The 21,864-nt window shown below is 36.1% G+C and overlaps 1 protein-coding gene across 3 annotated transcripts in view; it reads right to left on the bottom strand.

Annotated features, from left to right (window-relative positions):
- cdkal1 (CDK5 regulatory subunit associated protein 1-like 1) overlaps window positions 1-21,864 on the bottom strand; it is a 186,596-nt gene that overhangs the window by 109,322 nt on the left and 55,410 nt on the right. For all 3 annotated transcript variants that reach the window (XM_016681490.1, XM_007553167.2, XM_007553936.2), the window contains exon 7: window positions 16,512-16,632. In XM_016681490.1, coding sequence (XP_016536976.1) covers window positions 16,512-16,632 — 121 coding nt within the window. The remainder of the gene's footprint in view (window positions 1-16,511; window positions 16,633-21,864) is intronic.

Genomic DNA, 21,864 nt, shown 5'->3' with positions numbered 1-21,864 from the left:
TATATATATAGTGTCTTATTGCAGCCAAACAGAACTGTGATGCAGATATTGCACTTGCTAATATTGGGATGACAATATTGTTCAACTTCACAGCAACCCAAAATCTTAGGACAATGTTGTACATTTTTGTTTCATATGCTTACAAATAAATCAATGTATGGTTACTTAAAATCCAAGAGTCACTCAATATGTTTCTGTCAGACACCAAACTTATATTGAGTAAACATTTGAAGTTAGTTGAAGCACCAACTATGTCTGATAGTGCTGAAGGAGATACAAAGGGAACTCCTATTCAGCAGCTGCATATGTACAGCACTGACAATTAAGTTACAGAATTAGTAGCAGTGAGAGTGACGCGAGTCTTTCATAACAGATTTTTTTTGGGCTGTAAACAGTTGTTTGTAATGCCTGAGACTATGTGTTTTACAATTTTTCAAAATCTTATATATCGAGTACACTTCAAACTCAAAGTACTCCACCACCACCCTCCTATTAGCTACCATCCCTTTCCTACTTTGTACCTGTCCTAACCCTTCTGTTTCTTTCCTGTTAATTAAACCGTAGAGGGGGCTCCTGCAGCTGACATCAGAGTAATTCATTAATGTGTAAGAATGTAAAAGGCTACTTCCCAGGTGTATCTGAGTCCCGTATGTAGGTAATTTTAGACAAAGGCTATTGTGTTACTGTAGCCTTCAAAGTGTAACAAAGAAACAACACTCTGGGTATTTCTCCATGTACACTCCTTGCAAAGCTCCTTTGACACACAGACTCGTACACAAGAGTATTTTCTTCTTTGCATAACCTCACTTATGCAAAATCTTAAAGAGATGCACTGGAAGTGAGTGGAATAAGAAAAATGTTTTCATTCTGATGAGCATTTAGTATCTACACATTAATTAGAAAAGTGCATTATGCATAAACAAACTGGGCCATTGGTGTATTCAGAAAAGAGAATGCATGTGTTTATGGGGGTTTGCATTGTGCCAGCTTCAAAATGTAATTAAGAAAACAAAGCTTAGACTGTACAGAGGAGTCTGGGCACTTTACAAATTGTAAAGACAGATTATTCACTTTGCTTATTGATGGGACTTGGAGGCGGATGAAGTGGGTATATGAGCAAACAATGTCTTAAAACTCCCATTATAAATCTGAACAATGCATAAAGCCTGTAAGTTTCTTGTTAGTGTCATCTCAAAGTCAAAGTGGAGGTGGCTAAATAATGTGGAGTCAAGGAACAAAGAATACCAGCACAATAGAGAGAAGACCTAATAAGAGCAATGAATAGAAGATGATTACTAATTCAGAAAAACGGCTTGGCAGTTTAACCTACTACAAATTACATACGCACTCTGCAAGCATACAAAATACCCCAATAAAAACAAAATTAGGTATATATTTTTATATATTAAGCCATAATAAGGATTTAGGATTAAAGCAATCGTTTAATGTTGAGAGCTTCTTTTACAGCTTAACTTGGCTCAACTTTAAAGCAAAAACAGTATTTTGTATGAGTCTTCAGATTTGCCAAGAGAATAAAAATAGAATAACTAGATAATGCAAAATGTCCTTTGATTTTTAGAATTTATTTTTTTTTTGCTCAAAATTGTAAATCATTTTCCTGGCTTTTTAACAATTCACTGATTTGCCACTCTAATTCCCCCATCATGTGGCAAAGCACTGAAATGGTTAGAATAACCACCAGACCTAAATTATCTCAGTGCTTAATTGCCAAAAAAGTCAGTCAATGTTTTAATTGCTAGTTATGTTAAAAATTGAGCTCAACAAATAAAATGCGATTTTATTTTTAATATTATTGTTTGTATTTTATTATTTCATGTTTTTATGTGTAATTTTCAAGCTGGTTACATTTTAGAAGTAGTTTGATTTACTGTTAATTTTGCCAGGTGATTTTTAAGATTTAGCACTTTTTTTTACAGATTTTATACTACTCCCTTATTATTCAAGTTGACTCTTAATTTTATAGATTATGACCCTAGATCAAACTAAATAAATGGCCTCCCTGCTGGGAAATTTTATTCAAATAGACTATTTTTATGTAGTAGACATATGAGCTGATAACAGATTATTTTAAATAATATTTTTTCCAAGACCATACAAAGACATCCAAAAAGACAAATGATGCATGTGAGGAAACGTGTGGTAGACAGCCAAGTTTTTCTTCCAAGTTTGGGACAAAGAGGTCAAACCTGCACATATATAAGTGGTAAAAGACAGATAAAGTTAGAATATAAATTTTATTTTCAGTCAGGAGAAAAATTTTGCAACATTAATAGATTACTTTAAACTTAAAGTAAGTAATCTTTGGCTTACATGTAGATAAATAAAATTCAAACATTTGACATAATCCCTACTTGTCAGTAAATCTTTACAACATTTTTGTCTTCCAGCTGTCTGTGGAGTGTGTTTGATATGTGGCTGGAGTTTGTTTCACACAGTGTTCAAACTCAGCTGCTGCATCTAGCCTATTCATTTGAGTCTCTTGTTTGTGGTATTAGACGCTGAAAGAGCCGTTTTAAAAAGGGTGCCTCATGTTCCCCTCAGTTTTTTAACAACTTCTACAGTAACTCCCTTTGTTGTTTTGACAAGAAAATGTAGCTTGGGAATGCCTGCAAGGTCATGTGCATCTGTGTGTGAAACCACAACTCCGAGTCTACATAGAAACTGTTTTCACGACTGCCTGTTTTGTCTGTAGGCAGATCTTTAGAGACTCTGTTTGTACTAGATCAATCAGGTCATTGTTACTGGAAAAGAATGGTAAGATGTTTATTGCTGAACCTTCAGGGTTACTGACAGCGAGTACAAACGCTGCACAGAGATACGATCTGAACTTACAGACACGCCACAACTTGAACAGCTGATGAACCCAGCTGCAGCACTGAACACTTTATAATTTAACTGAGAAGATAAATCCCACCAATGTTACACTGGTTTCCCTGATGCTTCTGTACAACATTTTCAGTACTTAGTATTCAGTCTCAAAGACAAGCTGCTCCTTTTCTGCTCCTTTCAATAAAACTGATGTCATATTAAAGCAATGAAATGTGTGATATTGTCATTTTACAAATTTCCGCATATCAGCAAAATATAGTGATTCATCACATTTAAGTCTGGTTAAGTTGATAATGAAAAGCAGGTTTTCTGGTGGCTGCTTATTCACAGCAGTTTTAAATAGATATTTGTCAAGCTGTATCATGGCCTTCAGCTGGAATAAGCATTAGACAGATGTTTACATCCAACTATAACAGATTTTATTTACTCAAAAAACAAGAGGTTCTACTTTCTACACTTAGTAAATGTAATGCTTTTTTGATGTTGCTTGCTCCAGTAAAAAAATAAATAAATAATAAAATGGGTTCATAAATAATAGGATCGAAAAGTTGATCTAATCTCACGTTATCTAAGAACTCACTTTAAGAACCAAAATATTGTTGCCCCTCTGAAGTTTTGACCACATGAACATGAATTATTTTGCCAAACTCAATTTTATGGTGAATTGGCAGTGGTTTCCTATATGTACTCTGTTCACATGGGCACTGAATTTATTATTATTATTATTTTTTTTTTTATTTCAAAATGTAGGTTCATATCATTGAATATTAATGACTATATTGTTCTGGATTAACCCACATTTTCCTTACTTGTCTCTTTCTTTCCATTATTCTGATGTTCCAACTACTTTGTGACCTTTGTCATAAACTTTACATTAAGTGTGTGACTCAAATGCAATTACATTCCATCAAGAGGCCCACATATATTACTGACATGCATGATTATTGAACCGTAATAGAATAAAAAATGTTAGGCGCTTCCAACAGACAGAAAATGCTAAAGCATGTACAACAAATGATGCACGTTTCCTCACATGCATCATTTGTTTACACTTGTACAAGTGTAAACAAATGTACACTTGTACAAGTTTACACTTGTACAAGTGTAAACTTGTGCAAGTTTACACTTTATAATCTCTAGTTTTAAATTCAAATCACACAGATTAATTACTAAGGTAATGTTTACAGTTCCCCATTGAAAATTGTATTTAGGTTTGTATGGATCAACAAGTACTAGTACACATTTATAGTTTTTTTTTTTTGTTTTTTCATAGAACGAAAAATACAAGGCAAAATGATTTCAGAAAAATGTAGCTACTCATGCTCTTTTAAAGGGCTACTTATGTTGTTTTGGTCTCAAATGACAAACACACTTAAACCCAGAAAATATAAACAAGCAGTAACCCAACAGAAATAAAAATTAGAAAAGGGGTCTGAAACTCACCTAACATAAGCACTCGCATGTTTATGCAGTTAGTGTTTTTTTAGTGTGCATGCTTGGTTTGCACAAATGTAAATTGAGATAGGGTAAATTTAACCCATAATTCCGCAAAACACTGATGATTCACTTTTAAATCTGATGCAATGATTGCATAAAGAAAAATGTCCCCATTCAGACTGGATCGCATTTGTAAACCATCACAGAAGACACCTGATCAGTGTAAGGAGGCTTGGGTATGATGATTGTTCTCCATTTATCACCTGAAAAAATGCATATCGGAAACTAGATTGTGCAAAAAGAAAAGAGCATTAGATGATGAGCTGTGGTTACATGTGCATGTCTATGTACAAACTTCATTTGGCTGTGACACAGTAGGACTAATTCAGTTACTCAGGGGTTGTGTACTGTATTACCTTGTAATGGCACAGAATCTCATTTTGCCCAAGGAGACACATCAATCTTTTGGATATACTGGGGAGATCAGTGTCTCTTCTGTGGAGTGCATGTGGAGAGAACACTGGAGGAACATTGTGTGTGCATGGGTGTGAAGTCTCAGGCATGTATTTGAGTGTTTCTGTGTTTGGTAATGGGGAAGAGTGAAATGGAATAAAATGTTCAGACCACTGGAGCTGAAAACTACCCATACATTGGTTTGATAAACAGCATGAAAGACCACCATAGTACAAGGCTTGAAGAAGTTTGTGTTTGTGAGAGTGGGTGCATAAGAGAGAAACAGAAGTCGAGAGAGAAAGCAAGCAATGGAGTAAGCATACAAACGTGTCAGGGCTAAAGTATTTTTTTTTTTTTTTTTTTTTATGGATGTTTTTTTTTTTTTTTTTTGAAGAGATGTGTTTGTATGTGCTGAACATGAGCTAAAGTGTAAAATCAAAGTAGATTGTGTGTATTGTGTGCATCCAAGCATTACAACAATCCTGCACTTGTCTGTACGTGACCAGAAATCCTATTGTAAACACTCCTCGCTCTGCTGTAATTCTACTTTTCTGAAGTAAATCAGAACATTCTATCCTACTTCTGTTTTTGTAATTGCTTGACAGAAGACTTTTCGTTTCTGCTCCTTGAAAGAAAACGGGTTACAACCAGCAATTGTTAAAAACACAAGGTCAGGTAAAGAATGTCAAGGCAACTTGTATACAGCTTAAAAGTTCAGAAAAAAATGTAAATAACTTAAGTAAAATGCATGTATTAGCTCAGTAGTAACAGACTAAAAACGCAAAACTAAAGCTGAGAAAGATTTCCTGAGATTAGTTGAAAACTTTATGAACACGTTTCCATCCATAATTACATCAGTATAATACAGCAATTACAGATTACAGTTTCAATAAATCTATGATCAGAATAATAAAACAAGTTATTGATCTGGCCACATGACATGGAAGTAAACTGAATTTCACCGTGCATAAACCAGTGTATCTGCACTTATCAGAGTGGGAGCATTTAAAAAGATACATGACAGTATCTAATGTTACACAAAATTAGTGTCATCTCATCCCACTGTAACCCACAATGTTTTGGGGGTATTTTCCAGCATATTTGGGAAAATAAACTATATGACATCAGCCAAATAATTAAACATTTAACCACCAGCTTCCAGGGCTTTTCTACAGGAGATGCAGCAGTTGTGATTCCAACTACAAGGCTTTTTTTCAGCTGGCTAAACATTTCCAGAAACACATCTGCACAAATAAGTGAGGATGATATCTACTGCTCCAGTGTGTTTGCCTGGGTGGTGGATGAAGTGGTCCAGGCACCGTGAATCAAATGGCAGAAAAGAAGCAGCTCACACAGTGGGGGTTTCACTGCTAACACAAATACATTCACTATACAGTCTGACATGCAACCGCACAGACACTATTCTGTCTCTCTGCTGGTTTTGTTTATGTAGTGTCTGTTAGTGCATATGCGCAATTTGCTACAGTGACTGACGGTGACTACATAAATTAAACATTTGGCAGGAATAAAGGTCTTTTAGAAATGAGCCACGAGTCTGCTAGAATCATTTACAGTGTGAACATAAACTAACCACAGACCTGGAACAAGTAGAAAATAGTACACAAAAAGAGATTAATTCTGTTTAGTTTGAATAAAGCTTCCAACAATAGAATCATGCAATATTCAACACAACTTAATGGCCAGATTGAATTATCTTTCCTTTAAGTAGATAAACATGGCAACATTAGAGTAAGAGGAAAAAGATCATTAAAAAAAACAAACAAACCAACTTGAAGTGAATAGAAGGAGCTGAACAAAGAAAAAGGGATAAAATGTTGTTTGGACTGCAAGGTTATCCATTATGTTTCCTGGATGGATTAGGCAAGTACTTCAGAAAAACAGAAATTTACCTTCTGGAATAAAAACAACCCCAGTGAAATTTAATCCTTCAGTGTTTGTATTCATGAGATGTTGAGGTTTGAATTTGTCAAACATTTCAAAGCTCAACCCAGATGGAATCTGAAGGACATAAGCATTTCATGTTAAGAAATTAAGCACACGCTTTTGAAGCTCAAGTTTTATCTCGCAGGAAATGATAAATTCCCCTTTTCTCAACAGACGGCAAAATCCAATACAACCGCATATCATCAACAGTTCACAACATGCCACATACCATCATTTGTCTGAGAAAAGCGAAGTGAAAATGTGAAACAAGTGTAGGAAAGACCAAGTGCACTCAATTCACTCGCTTTTAGATTACCCTTGAGCAGCAATAACTTGAAGTAAATCTCTTGCTGTATGACCTATGACCTCTGTTTCTTGGATCAGTGTGAAACACTTCTGGCCAGCTTATCTTTACAGCATTGATTTTGCTGATGGAAGTGTAAGTCTAGGACACAAATGCATATTTATTTCCAAAAAGCTTTCTTCTTTTCAGGTGGAGGGCCACGGCAAAATATTCAATATTTTTTAGCCAATATGATGATGAGTTATTACGTCTCAATAATGCTTATGGTGTTTGACAAATTAATGATTCAGGGTTGTCTTAAAGGAATAGATGGATTTGTTATCAGCAGTCAGTAGTATCCTACCAAGAGGATGAGTTTGTGTTAGTTTCCCTGCTTGTGGTAAGAAGCATTAAAGACTCAGATCACTCAGTCTGAGGTGTAGCTTTTAGGTTCTGCGTTTCGACATCTATGATAATTGACCATCATTTCAAACATTTTACAACCATTTGCATTTTTGCTGATGAATAGTACAATTTCTATTGGTTGCAAATTGTCATAAAATGCCCTTCAGTGTCTCTAAAATATAACTGCTAGTGAGTTTTGTCTGTAAAATTGATTTACCAAACACCTAAATGCTTCAAATAGTTACCAGTGATCTGATCTGGTGATCTAATTTAATTACCAAATGCATTGAATTTCTATATATGACGTCAAATTGTGCCACACATACTGTTTCGTACGTTTCTGTTGAAATAAAGACAAGACATTTTATATGTTGAGCTACAGCCTACATTAAGTTAGAATCATCTAACCTTATAATATATCTGCAGAGAGTATATATATATATATTTCCACATGTTCAACCAACACTGTGGTAATCAGCAGTATTTGCCCTTAAACTACTCATTTCAATCTATGAGCTGCCAGATCATCACTAGCAGCCTGCTAGTAATTCCTCACTTGTTGAGTTAAGGAGAGATCTCAAACCACAAGTGTACTGTCAGTGTCTGTTACACTGAATCATCCGGCCTTCCTGTCTGCCCGGAGGATACACATGATGAAGATGGTTTCTGGCTTAGGGTGAGAGTAGAGGATCATTACCACTAGTGTTTAGCACAACCTCATGCAAATGAACAAGATACTGACAGCCAGAAAAAGCAAGTAAATGGAGAATGGGAACAAGACAGCTAATGAAATGTAACGACCTGTAACACATTTAGAAATTGTGTGAAAGAAGGGGTGCATGGAAAAAAAACCCCAGAAAAACTCGGAAGTAGCTCACAAAAATATACTGGACTGGGTGATTATTGAGTATTTTGGGGCAAGAAAATATTTGATGCACATCAGAGTAAATATAAACTTTTAACTCAATTCTAAAATAGGAAAAAAAAAACAAACAAAAAAACTTGTAATCCAGGAACTACAAGTAAACTTTGAGGGACAAAAAATGCATTAAAACCCCCTGAAGAATATGAAATACTCCATGTTCTGGATTGAGACAGCCTCTACTTTTTCTTATTGCTCTGCTGACATGAGAAATGTCACACAATGAACAAACAGGTCTGCATTTATTCAACTCAAACATCTACAAGGTCTTGCAATTGGACTCTTAGTGCCCCTACACAGCAGGTTTTTTGCTTTGTTATTTTTTCACAGAGGAGAGCTGAAGTTGAGTAGCAGCGGTCACTAACATTTTTTTTTCTTGCAATTTTGCTGATTATTGCTTACAGATAATGAAAACCCAAAATGATGCGTCTCAGAAAATCAGAATACTGTGGAAAATGTCATTAATGGAAACTTATGGTGTCACACCCTAATCAGCTAATTAACTCAAGACACCTGCAAAGGTTTCATGAGCCTTTAAGCAGTCTCTCTCTGAGTCAGAGGACAGTCATCGACAACCTTCACGAGGACGGTAAGCCACAAAAGGTCATTGCTGAAGAAGATGGTTCGAATACTAGCCAGGGGCAACAAATTTTGCATTCCCAGTGTCAAGCCACTCATGAAACAGAGACAACGTCAAAGGCGGTAGGGAAAAAATGAACTGGACTAGCGAATAAATTCTGCATTTCATTTGGAAATCAAGGTCCCAGGGTGTCAAAGAAGAGCAGTGAGGGACAAAATCCATAATACTAGAAGTCCAGTGAGAAGTTTCCACAATCAATGTTAGAAATTATGTGAATGTCATGCCATTTTGGGGTGCCATGTCATGCTGACGTTGGTCCACTGTGTTCAAAGTATTTGACGTTTCCCTCTGCACATAAGCCTTATGGAGATGTTGATTTTGTTTTCCAGCAGGACTCTGCCAAAGATGCCAAAACCTGGTTTAACCATCATGGTGTTCATGTTCTTGATTGACCACCAAACTCCTCTGACCTGAACCCTACAGAAACTCTATGGGCTATTGTCAAAACTAAGATGACCTGAAGGCAGCTATCACAGCAATCTGGGCTTCCATTAAACCTAAGCACTGCCACAGGCTGATGGTGTCTATGCGATGCCACACTAATGCAGTAATTCATGCAAGAGGAGACCCAAACAAGTATTGAGAGCACACAAATGTACATACTTTTCAGAAATCTGACATTTGGGCTTAAAACATCTGTTTTTGATTGGTCTAATTTGATATTCAGACTTTTTGAGACACTGAATTATGGGCTTTCATAAAATTGAAATATTTTACCGTTAATGAATCTATAAATTTCACTTTCTGAGAAGACTGGCAAGAAATAACGGACTATCACGCAATATTCGTCTTTTTTTTTAGATGTACTAAAACATTTAATAAAACTACTAAAATGTACGAATTCAGATGAGGTTTTGTTTGGTTCTTGTATAGTTTTTGTGGACTGAATCTTATACTCAAGCTTTTGTTAATGTATGTATGATATAAAGAGATTTTCTAATAACTAAGCTAAAAGCTAATAGAGGGTTGATGATGTTCCTTTATTACAAAGCCAGAGGCTATTGAAGGCCTAGCTGGACTAAGTTGAATGTGTTTTCTGATGGGTGCTAAAATTACCTTGGTAAAAAAAAAAAAAAAGAAGCCAATCTAATTTAGATTTAATAGGTGCAAATGAAATTAATATGCAATCTAATGAAACTAATATTGTGAATCAATTTGAACACAAAATTAAATTTTCATGGTTGGTCCCAAGTGAGATACTATGCTATAGTGTTGTGAGGATCTGCAGTAATAAAGTGAATATGATAATAAAGAAGGTTCATCTGTCATACCCAGACAGTGTGCAGAGTAATTTGAAAGTAGAAATGAGTTTTGTACAAGAAAATTAATCTTCAGATAATCACTGTCTACACTGAGAAGTATGTGAAGGTTTTAGAAGTGTAACAAAAAAGTATTTTGTGTCCTCTGATGGTTCCTTTTCACCTTGATTTAAACATTTTGTCAACTTCCGACTATCTTAGTTCATACAAAGATGAACTGATGTAGCAGTACTAAATATAAACTCTGAACACTTTAAGGAGAAACTGAATATTTTGAGTCTGGCTAAACTCAAAACAGTTTAGTTTAGTGGACACAGCAACATAACAGGAACTGAAAACAAAAATGATTAACTGGAAGTAGTTAATTTCCAGGTTTTCTGTGCACTAGAGTTGTGGAAAGCAATAAGAGTCTGCGGTGAAAAGTTTTTATTTTATACCCAGTATGACTCCTTAAGCACAAACATTTTTCTATCATAGCCAATAGACCTGAAAACTCCAGGAAAAGTTTCCGTCTTCTAACAACATGGGCAAAAAAAAAAGATCCTGACCAAGCTTGTTTTACAATGTGGCATCAATCAGCCTTTTAAGTGTACTCAGAGGACTTTAAAGCCTTGTGTAGTATTTATTTCTTATTTGGTTAAAGTACTTATTCTTTTAAGGAATTATTTTTTTTTGGCCCTTTTTGTAAGAAGACAACTTTTTCCTAGAGTTTTCAGGTCCATTTGCTATTATAGCAAAATTTCTGTGCTTAAGGAATCAAAATGGTTATAAAATAGAAATCCATGACCACAAATCTACAGACTCCTATTATTTATCCCAACTTTAATGCACATAAAACCTGAAAATTAACTACCTCCAGGTAATCCTTTTTGGTTTTAAATTACTGTTATGTTGCCCAGTCCGGTGATTAAAAAAAAGTTAATGGTATATATTTACATCAAACCTTTCTAGTTGGATTCAATAGGAGAGGAAATCTTCCAAATACCTAGCTACACACAAGGATGAAGAAATGTCTTAATCCAAGTCATACGTTTTACCCAAGTATCTTTTAGTTGAACCTAAATCTGTTCACCTTTAATCTCATGTAAATTATTTAAGATTAAAGACTTTTGAGGACTTAAAACTTCCTGCGGATAAACTCCAATCCAAAGGAAAACATCAGTTTGACATTTAGCAAGACAACATGAGCGAGGAAGAGCTTAAATGATTCCACATGCTCACACAAAGACAAATTAGCAACAAATCAAAGAGAGGCCACACACACAACAGTGCTCTGTGACGCAGGGAGAGTTTGGAAGAATGAGTGATGTTGTAGATGTGAATACCACTCGCTACAGAAGGATCTCTGTTTCAGCAGCTGACAAATATAACCAATGATGTCACCACCATCTCGGGTAGACGCAATCAAAACAGATTTTCTAAAAAAGAAAAGGCACATAAAGAACTCATTCTGTCTCATTTTTCCTCGTTTCCTGACATGAAAACCACACCAAATTAGGGACACCAGTTCCAAAATATCCTCAACAAAAAGCTGCCTTTAGCTTATATTTTTAGTACTTAGTCTATTTTTGGGAAATTTGGTCAACAATTAATTTATCTTGTTAAGCACATGTGTAAATACACTGTTTCACATGTGACATTCCAGTGCAAAGAGCAAAACAGGGAGCTTTATTTGCAGCCAGTTGGATATGCTTGAAAAAAAAAAAAAAGAAAGAGGGCAGACAGCACCCCTGCTGGATGGAGTCTGGCAAAAGACTGACGTGCTTTGAGGTAGTAAAAAAATAAATACAAAAAGTAAAAAACGATTACAATCTTGATCTGATAACCATATGTCTATACATCAATTATAATAATAATAATAATAATAATAATAATAATAATTCATTGCTGAAGAAGAGATGGATAATTACTCTTAGAATGGTTGGGAGCACATAATTGGGCATCTGAAGTCTATCACCTCCCTCTTTGAAAAAAAAAATATATAAAAAATCCAGCATCCATATTTCAAGATGCCTTTTAAGCCTTGAAATTGTTGCTTGTGATGTTTTAACCTTCTGATGCATAAGTGGGTCNAAGAAGAGATGGATAATTACTCTTAGAATGGTTTGGAGCACATAATTGGGCATCTGGAGTCTATCACCTCCCTCTTTGAAATAAAAAAATATATATAAAAAATCCAGCATCCATATTTTAAGATGCCTTTTAAGCCTTGAAATTGTTGCTTGTGATGTTTTAACCTTCTGATGCATAATTGGGTCCTTTTTGACCCGGTGAGGTAATCTTTTTGCAATATCTTTGTAATGAAAAGTTTTCATTACTTCATATTCCACGTATTCCTCAAGAAACATGTTATTGACATCATGCAATTCAAATTGTTAATTGACCTTTTATGCATTTTAAGAAATAGCATGTTTTATGTTACTACCCCATTCTTCCGTGTGTGGGTCCAAAATGACCCGCATTCATTTCCTATGGAATTTAATGGGAATCTTTGTTTCTTACCAACTGTGACCGTCAGGAAAACATTTTTTTGTGAACCAAACACACTGAGACCTAAATATCACCCCTGAGTAATAATATTTTACACAATAAGAACTCTTACATATAAGTATTATCTTTATTTTTTATCTCACCAATGTATTTGTGTGTGTCAATCGTGAGTACTGTGACAGCGTTATTGTCACGAATCGACATATTAGCCTTCCTCAAAGTTAGTCAACACTAGTTATCTAACCAACTAGCTAACATTACCACCTATACTCTATTGTGGATGTGCATTATTTGTGTGTGTGTGTGTCTGTGTGTGTCTGACACCCTGGATGAGAAAACCAAGAGAGAGAATGTGTTGAATGACATGCAAAACCTGTTGATCAGTGTTTTCAAGGTTCTTTCTTTTATCATCTCAATAAACAAAATAAACATTCATAGCTATATAAATTAATGCATGAATAAATGAGCTGGAAAAGTACAGAGTGCCTTCTTTGGGTCGGGGAGGACGTCCTGCCCCAAGTAGAGGAGTTCAAGTATCTCGGGATCTTGTTCACCAAAGAGGGAAAAATGGAGCAGGAGATCGACAGGCGGATTGGTGCAGCATCTGCAGTGAAGTAGGTGGTGTACCGCTCTGTCGTGGTGAAGAGAGAGCGGAGTCAAAAAGTGAAGCTCTTGATTTACCGGTTGATCTACGTTCCTACCCTCGTCTATGAGCGTTGGGTCATGTCCGAAAGAACGAGGTCAAGGATACAAGCGGCCAAAATTAGTTTTCCCTGTAGGGTGTCTAAGCGCTACAGTGAGAAGGTCAGATATCCGGAAGGGACTCAGAGTAGAGCTGCTGCTCCTTCATGTCGAGAGGAGCCAGTTGAGGTGACTCGGGCATCTGGTTAGGATGCCTCCTGGACGCCTCTCTGGTGAGGTGTTCCACGCACGTCCCACTAGGAGGAGGCCCCAGGGAAGACCCAGGACACGCTGGAAGGACGATGTTTCCTGGCTGGCCTGGGAACGCGATGGGTTCCCCCAGAGGAGCTGGAACAAGTGGCTGGGGAGAGCGAACTCTGAGCCTCCTTACTTAGGCTGCTGACCCCGCGACCTGACCCCAGATAAACGGACGGACGGACGGACCACTAACCCTAACCTAAAACAAAGTCAAAACCGTCATTGTGACCTCTAATCTGCCAGTACAAAAATTACTTAAAAGGTGGAACACAGCCGGCAGTAAGACAGAGTAAACCTGCTATGAGATCACAAAAATAATACAAATGGAGTGTTTTTGTAAAAAATTCTACAGCATATTTGTTGGAGAAATGTTGTGTACCTGTATCTAAGGCGATGCTTGAGAAAACACCATGGATATTACAAAAGTCACCTTTTACTGAGGTTGAATTAGAACGATATTTAGTAATACACGTCAGTCATGCTGTGTCAAACCCTGAAGTAAGTTTTGATTTAGTGCGTCATCTTCACAATAGGGGTAGTAATGTTTGAATACTAATGTTTATATCAAACGCCTCAGTAAGACTGCTGAGTAGGGTTGGTGTCCAGCTAGTTTTTAAAGAGGGCTAAAAATAAAAACTATTAAAAATGATTGTCACAAATATAAAAAACCAGGTGGGAAGCAGGCTGGAACACAAAGTGAGTGGCTCATGACACAAAAGTCGTAGATTGACGTAACCATAAATGCAAAAAACACAAAAACAATTCTGTTAAATTCAGAAGCTCTAACCATAACAGCAAACGTAATTTATTGTGTCTAAATTTGATATCTGCTGTGTTTAAAGCACAGCGTAAACATGCAAGCGGCAGAGGTCACCACAATACACACAACTAATTAGATGTGTGTATACTGTGTCCTACATGTTTCAAAAATGTTCTGCCGTAGGCGCTCAACATAGCTCAAAGTTTTCACAATGATCTAAGATATTGCACGTATTTATTTACAAAAATGTTTGATATAGTTTCAGTGTTAATTATACAACTATAAAGCAAAGAATCAAATCTTTTTTTTTTCAAAATAGAGATTTAAAATAAAAAAAAACTATAAGAAAGGCAATTGCTGCAGTCTACCAATTTAAAATGCAATTTTTGAAGAAAATTGCCCCTTTTTAAGCTTCCTGACCTAAGCAGCTGTCTTACATTAACAGAGATCCCCACATGAGAAATTTTGCACTAGAAATGGGTTATACGGTGTTAAAATTTCCCAAGCTGGCAAAGTCAGCTAACAACAGCTGGCACTATACAAGACATTAAGTTGCTAATAGCTGATGTTCCCGTCTAATCAAGAAACCCTGCAAAACTAAGTCATATTTATGCACAAACAGCTGACTGAATAAAATTGGCTCATTTTAGGCAACGCTTCCTTCACTCAGTAAGAATTCACAAAACAGAAGACAGAGGGCAACTAAAGTATCAATGTCTCATTTAGACATTGGATTGGTTCTCAAAAAGGTCCTAAAGTACAGATTCATAAAAAACTGTTTTTTTTAATATGTTGCACTTACAACATATAATGTGGGAGTTTAATCTTTTCCTAATAATGACTGGTAATAAATATTTAAGCACGCAAAAGGTCCCCCAATAACAAGCATAAAGATGTAAATTTATTAGATTTATTGCTACAAAGTGAAGCATCTCCAGCATTATGATAACGACCAAAGTAATCATAAAACACCAATTCTAGTTATATAGGTGTAATAAATAATAAGTCATGACCTAAAGAAAAGCCCACATTTCTCTTTGCAGGTTGCTCTCTGTTAAATGCTGCTGTAATAAGCTAAGAGGGTTCAAGGGCATTAGTAGAAATTCCTGAGAAATTATCGAACTATCAAACAGAGAGAGAAAAAAAAAAAGTAGTCTAAGGCTTCTTGGAAAGGAAAGAAAAAATATTACAACTCTGGGATTCTGGGTTTAAACTCAGGTTTTGACTGGGATCCTGCTAAACTGCTGGGAATGTTTATAATTTGGGTAAAAAATATATATATCCTCTCTTTCCTAAAGAAACAAGTAATATATCTGTAAAACATTTCCTTCATTGTGGTAGAGGGTCACCTTTACGACAGGAAACTGATGGGTTACCATCAGTAGAAATGCAGCATCATGGGATCGGTCTGATATAACCGTTTTTAACAAGGCCACTGACTGTAGACCACATAAATTACAGAAACAAACACGTTTGTGTGAGCGCAGTGAAATTAACCTATAAAAATGTGCCAGTGTTTGTTCATGCCAACATCTAAAAACAAGAATGTCTCCCCCCTTTGTTCTTGAATTGAGAAAATTTGAAAATAAATCTATGTAAATAATAAAACCTCAATGGATCGCTAAATGGTGTGTGAAAAGTAATGTCTTTTTAATATTTCAACTATTTATTCTTTTTCAGAAAAATATTAGAAATTCAACAGATATGCATTTGACAAATACAGCAACAAAAATCTTAATAAATAACATACAATACTCCAGCTCTAAAAATAAGTGCAACTGAGCCAGCATATCCCTCTGCTCCTATTACAGGAAAAAATGGTCCTGCACTTGTTTTCTGTCTATTAAAGTTCATTTGCATTTAAGAAATAGGATTATATGTAGATATGTATAGCCACATACTACACAAATCCAAAGCAAAGCCTGTAAATGGATAAAATTAGAGGCACAACAAACAGCCCACAGGAGCAGTGTGGTTGAGCAAATAAAGCCGGAGAGGACCCAAACATTCATGCATACACACACACACGCACACAGTGAACTGTAACAGCAGGGAGGCACTGCAGCAGAATTCAGATAGAGCTGAATATTTTATGAGCTGTGTTCTCTGTTTGCAACTCTGAGTCCTACCCAGTGTTAATGGAGATTATTTCAATCAGAGGGTTCTTTCTAATCTTCGGCAAGTCCAATCTCGCACCTCCAAGTCTCCGTCCACCATCTTTCTTCTGACCCAGCAGGCGAACAGAGTGACCTGGGGACACATGGTGACAAATCAAACTTTATTATGCTAATAATCTTGGTGGATGGTTAAGGCAATTAAACATAAAAAAGATCATGATTCAATATATATATACACTTCAGAAGTGAAGGCTCACAATAGCTGTAATCTGTCTTAACATGCAGTACAAGTAATCATGGTTATTACTACACACTACAACCATTTGTCCTGCAACAATCCCTTAGCTTCTTTGGTAAAGTAGTCCTTGGCTTTGGCATGAATCTGTGTCATAATCAAAAAGAGGAGCATTTTGAAAGATGTTTGTAACATCTTTAATGAAACTGAAAGCTCTTTTAGAAAGCATTATACTATAAAGCCTGAAAATCTTTAAACCTGAAACACATCATAATCTCATAATACAAATACTGCTATAAAAATGGGTGAATGAGAATGAAAGTTGATCAATTCCATAAACAATGTAATAATTGCCAACCAATACTCCAAATATGTCTGTGCACAGCAGAGTGATAATGCTGGTTAATTCCAGGGAATGATTACATGTGTCTGAATGCAGTCAGCATTGTTTCGTTTTCTAAATCTTATTACTTTTGTCTTGAGTGGCCTTTATGTCATGTGTTTGTACCCAGGGTCATGATACAAAACATGAAGCTTTCAATCTTCTGTGCTTTTAGCTTACTTGTGTTGGATATTTCTGTTTTACAGTTTGTGTTGCCTTGATTGTGGTCACAGGAAGTAAAATAACTACTACTTTATGAAAAAGGTATTGATCTACGGCAATGTAACAACTCATAATGTCCAATTCTTCGAATCTGATTCAAGGTAAAGACAAGTCTCGCCCTCCTACTATAACCTCGGAAGACGTAGATTCTTAAGTTTTTCTGTGTGCTTTGAGCACCAAACTAAATTCAAATCAATGTTTTTTGCATTGGAAAGTATTTGACTTGACTTGAAAGAACATGCATTTGGGACATGAAACATAATATACATTGTGGTAAGTAGGGCACCAATTTGCATAAATTAATTCCTATAATTATTTTCAAGCTATTACAAGTGCAGACAATGAAGGGTACACATGAATTAATGAAATGGTCCAATTATGGGTTTCTACTCCATTCAGATTTTATATTAGGTACAAACTGCTTCTACAATATGATGAATAATTTTTGGGGCTATTGCAAAGTTACACACAATTGAAAATTCACCAACGTCCATATTTTGATGAGTGTAAATAAAATGAAGCCTCCTTGCTTTACCATCCAACAGGGTACCAGCTGTAGGTGTGCAAAATGGAGGCACTGAGGGATGGAATTGTCTTCCTGTTTTCATCCGCTCTACATGAGTCTCCAGGGAGGGAGGGATCAGGCTGGGAAGCACAGTTATCAATTGGTAGATAAAAATGACAATCTGCCCCAGTGGAGGACAAAGAGCCAATCAGTGAGGCGTGACTGCTCGTAATATCCCAGAACAAGCAAGGAAATGAGTAACGTTCCCCAGTGGAAAACAGCTGAGACTTTGAGCACATTTGGCCGTCCTTTCTTCAAGATCTCAGAGTCTACGTGTCAGGATGAGACAAGGACACAAAATTGTTGTATGTTCATATACAACGGTAACTAGTCTGTTTTTTTTATAGCTAACCAATTAAAAGCTGAACTTATGAGCGAACCTCTCCTGATAAAAAGACGCTAAGGGTCTCACAGAGTTTAAGTGATATTTAATGGTTAAAAATAAGGGAAAAAAATAATTGATTTCAATTTGCTTCAAAATGCAGCACAAATAAACTATCCAAATGTATGATTAGTTGGGATATATCAGGAGAAAGCAATTACCTAAATTACATTGGTGGTGGATGTTGCAGATGTTTCTCCAATTATAAAAATAAAACACCCCTGAAAATGAACAGAATTTGTGAATGTGACCACAGACCGAGACTCGAGAAATAATCTCAATACCAGCAGGGAATCACTCCAGGAATATTTCCAAAGACTAATTCAATTTGAGAGCCAGGGCGTGCATAAATGAGGGGCAACAAATAAAATAGCCATCATGAGTTGCTGAACAAAAGAAAAGAAAGCTTCCCCATTTATCATTTCAATTACAAAGCTTACAGAGGCCAACTGTTGTGACATCACCACACAGAGGAAGACGCATCATTGTGCCACATTTTCTTGATATTGATTGTGCTCCTCCTCATTCCTCTTGTGCCCCTTTTCCAATCTGCCCTTGTTCCTTTCTCCTGATCATAAATACAAACCAACATAAATCTTTCTCTGTAGTCATAAGGGCCCATTAAAACACTACAGAGAGAATGAGGAGATGGGTATACAAGTGAATGAATAGAATATGACAGAACTATATGAAAGATGGACAAGACAGCAGGATGGATGGATGGTAACAGAGGCAGGTTTCTGAAAGAATGACCTGTCGACCTGTGTGTGATGTCTGTTAAGTGGTTGGTCCTGTTGTGGTCACTCCTTCGATTGAAAAATCAGTGAGTAGGATTTGAGGGGGATGGGGACAGTTGGGAGCTGAAGTAAATGAGGAGGGAGAAAAATGTTTTCCCATATTTTCAAAATCTAACCATTTGTACAGTGATGTGTTTAATCTGTTTAATGTTTTTTTTTTATATTAATTTTTCTATTACAAATAACATCTGCTAGTGGTTTTGTTACCGGTACTAATAGGATGTTACAAGAGATAAGCAATGCATAATGTTTATATTTAGAACAAAAAAATGCCAAATAACTTAGCTGTCCATTACATTTCTATAATTTCAAATGTTTAAATCAAAATCTTTAAAGTTGTCTTTCAACTGCAAGACGTTTACACTGAATTCAGTTATAATTTGTACAGCCTTCTCATCTTTTCTTGTTACTTTGGTATGTACCTGTATTTTAGGAACATTTTAATGTAGATGTTTGTTTTGATAAACTTTCATTCTGCCACCTTGAACTTGTTTGGTGGCAGAATGCCTTGCGATGTTCCTTAATGCAAACTGTGTGATAAGAGCTTAAACATCAGCAAAGCTTAAAAGCTTTGGAGCTTGACAGGTACAAACTCCACACAGCTTCATCGTGTCGTTTTTTTTTTTAGAGAGGCTCACGGAGCATTAAAAAAAACTCCTCTACATTTCTTCTGAACATTTTCTACAAATGTGAATAAATTTGCTTGTCTTAGAAGAAGACAAGCAAGACAAGCAAAATAAGATTTTCTATTTTCTGAACAGAAAATCTTAATTTCCTTTTCCTTATCATATGTACTTTATTTTCTTCAGCACTGACATTTGCAAACAATGTGTTTATAATGGTGAACCGACATCAAAAGGTTATGTGGGCAGCATCTTACCTTCAAACATACATTAAGCTGTCTAAGCTTTCCTACTTCTTTCCATCCCAACAATTTTATTAATAAAGCTTTGCAGTTTCTGGTCACAAAAAAAGAGATGTTGATGAAGGACTAATCTCCAAAGCAAATTAACAATGTTTAATTTTGTATTTGTAATAGCACAATTTAAATAATTTTGCCTAATTTTGGTGTGGGCCTCTTAAAACATTTTACTGCTTATTTAAAGTGTTTTCTTCTTCCTAAACAGAATTTATCGGCTGTGCACAGCAAAAAACAAAAACAGGAAAACCAGCCATTTTTCCTTTTAGAGAAGTAAATCCTGCAGTTGTCAATGATTCATTTTTATGTATGCACCACTGGGGTAAAAAAAAAAAACTAAGGGTAGTCACAGCTGTGTCCACAGTTAAAGAGTAAATTAGCATCTGGCACAGTTAAAAAAATCTATCTATGTAAGCAAACTTGGAACAATGAAAGCCCTCTAACACCCACCAAACCACTAATGCTGTAAAATGGTTAGCAACACAAGACTGAGCAGCGGTAATTGTAATTTGTGCAACTGTATAAATTATGTCAATACATACTAATTAAACCTGACTGAGGTATTGCAAGGCACTTTCACAGGCATAAAGAAATGATATACACTGAACTTTTTTTCCTGAACAGAATGGATAGTTTCACTGCCTAAAGTTCATAAAAGCATAGTGTGTACTTGTGTCATGTGGAAAACAGACCTGCAAGCAATTCTGGCTCAGAAAAGACATGCAACTATTACCAGTTCATTGACGTTAGTATTTTAGTAGCCATTACGAAAGGCAAATCCCCCATCTTAAAGGGTTTATGCTCAGGCCTCCAAGACAAGAAAACAGCTCTCAGTTTATACGAGGTCATAAAGGACTGTAATGATACTGGGGAAATTGGTTTCTGTGGAGGAGGTGATGGTGGGAGGAGAAAGACAGAAGGTAAAATGTGACGGAAAAAAAAAACAGGATCAAAAAATGCTTGGAAGAGGGTGCAAATGGGAAATGGATGTGAAGGGTTAAACCAGAAAAAAAACCTTAATCAGAAAGAATGAAGGGGGGAAAGCATCGTCTATGCATCCTCACATAGGCATTAACTATAAGCAGGCAATTTAAAGGTGATGGCACATTTTAAAAATCAAGCCTTAGTTCAGCTGTCCTTCATTAAAATAAAGCCTGCAGTGCACACTGATAGACTTACACAAGCAGTTCAAACTCAATCTGTTCTTTATTAGAAAAACAGCTGGGGGTGTATGACAGCTTGACTGGACTCCCTCACTGGAAACTCTCTGACCTTCATTAAACTGTTAAGTGCAGTGGTTCACTAACAGTTTAAATGGATGACCTAATCAGTGACATGTGAGCCTGTCAATAAGCTTAACACGCGAAAAAGATCTTTTTAACAAGCACCTCAGTCAGCTAAACCAATATTAATTACAAACACATTTCCCCATCATTAATCTTCAAAATGTAAGAATGCTGATATGCATTTGCTTAAAAAAACTAAAAAGGATCCCATAATAAAACACTAATGATTTAAATAGTAGGAAAGATGTTAGAATAAATCAAGAGTAATAATTAGGGAACTCTTCTTAATTCATGAGATGGTCACAAATCACTTTCTGCCCTAATGCTCTGTTGTGCAGTCTTCTTTATTGGAAATAGATATGCCGTAGCAGTGCCTTGTAAAAGTATTCAGACGACTCCAACCTTTTCATATTTTGTTGAATTTTTCAACTGGTTTTTAACTCTGGACAAAGTGTCCCACCTGCTTTTAGGTCTTGACTTGCAATGATCCAAATATGCTTTGATCTAAAGTAGCAGTCCCAAATCTTGGTCCTCAGGGCCCAATGTCCTGCATGTTTTAAATGTTACCCCACTGCAT

The sequence above is a fragment of the Poecilia formosa genome, unplaced genomic scaffold (genome assembly GCF_000485575.1).
Source record: "Poecilia formosa unplaced genomic scaffold, Poecilia_formosa-5.1.2 Scaffold0, whole genome shotgun sequence".
Lineage (NCBI taxonomy): Eukaryota > Metazoa > Chordata > Actinopteri > Cyprinodontiformes > Poeciliidae > Poecilia > Poecilia formosa.
The sequence above is the reverse complement of the archived record's forward strand: the minus strand, read 5'-3'. Positions and strand labels throughout refer to the sequence as shown.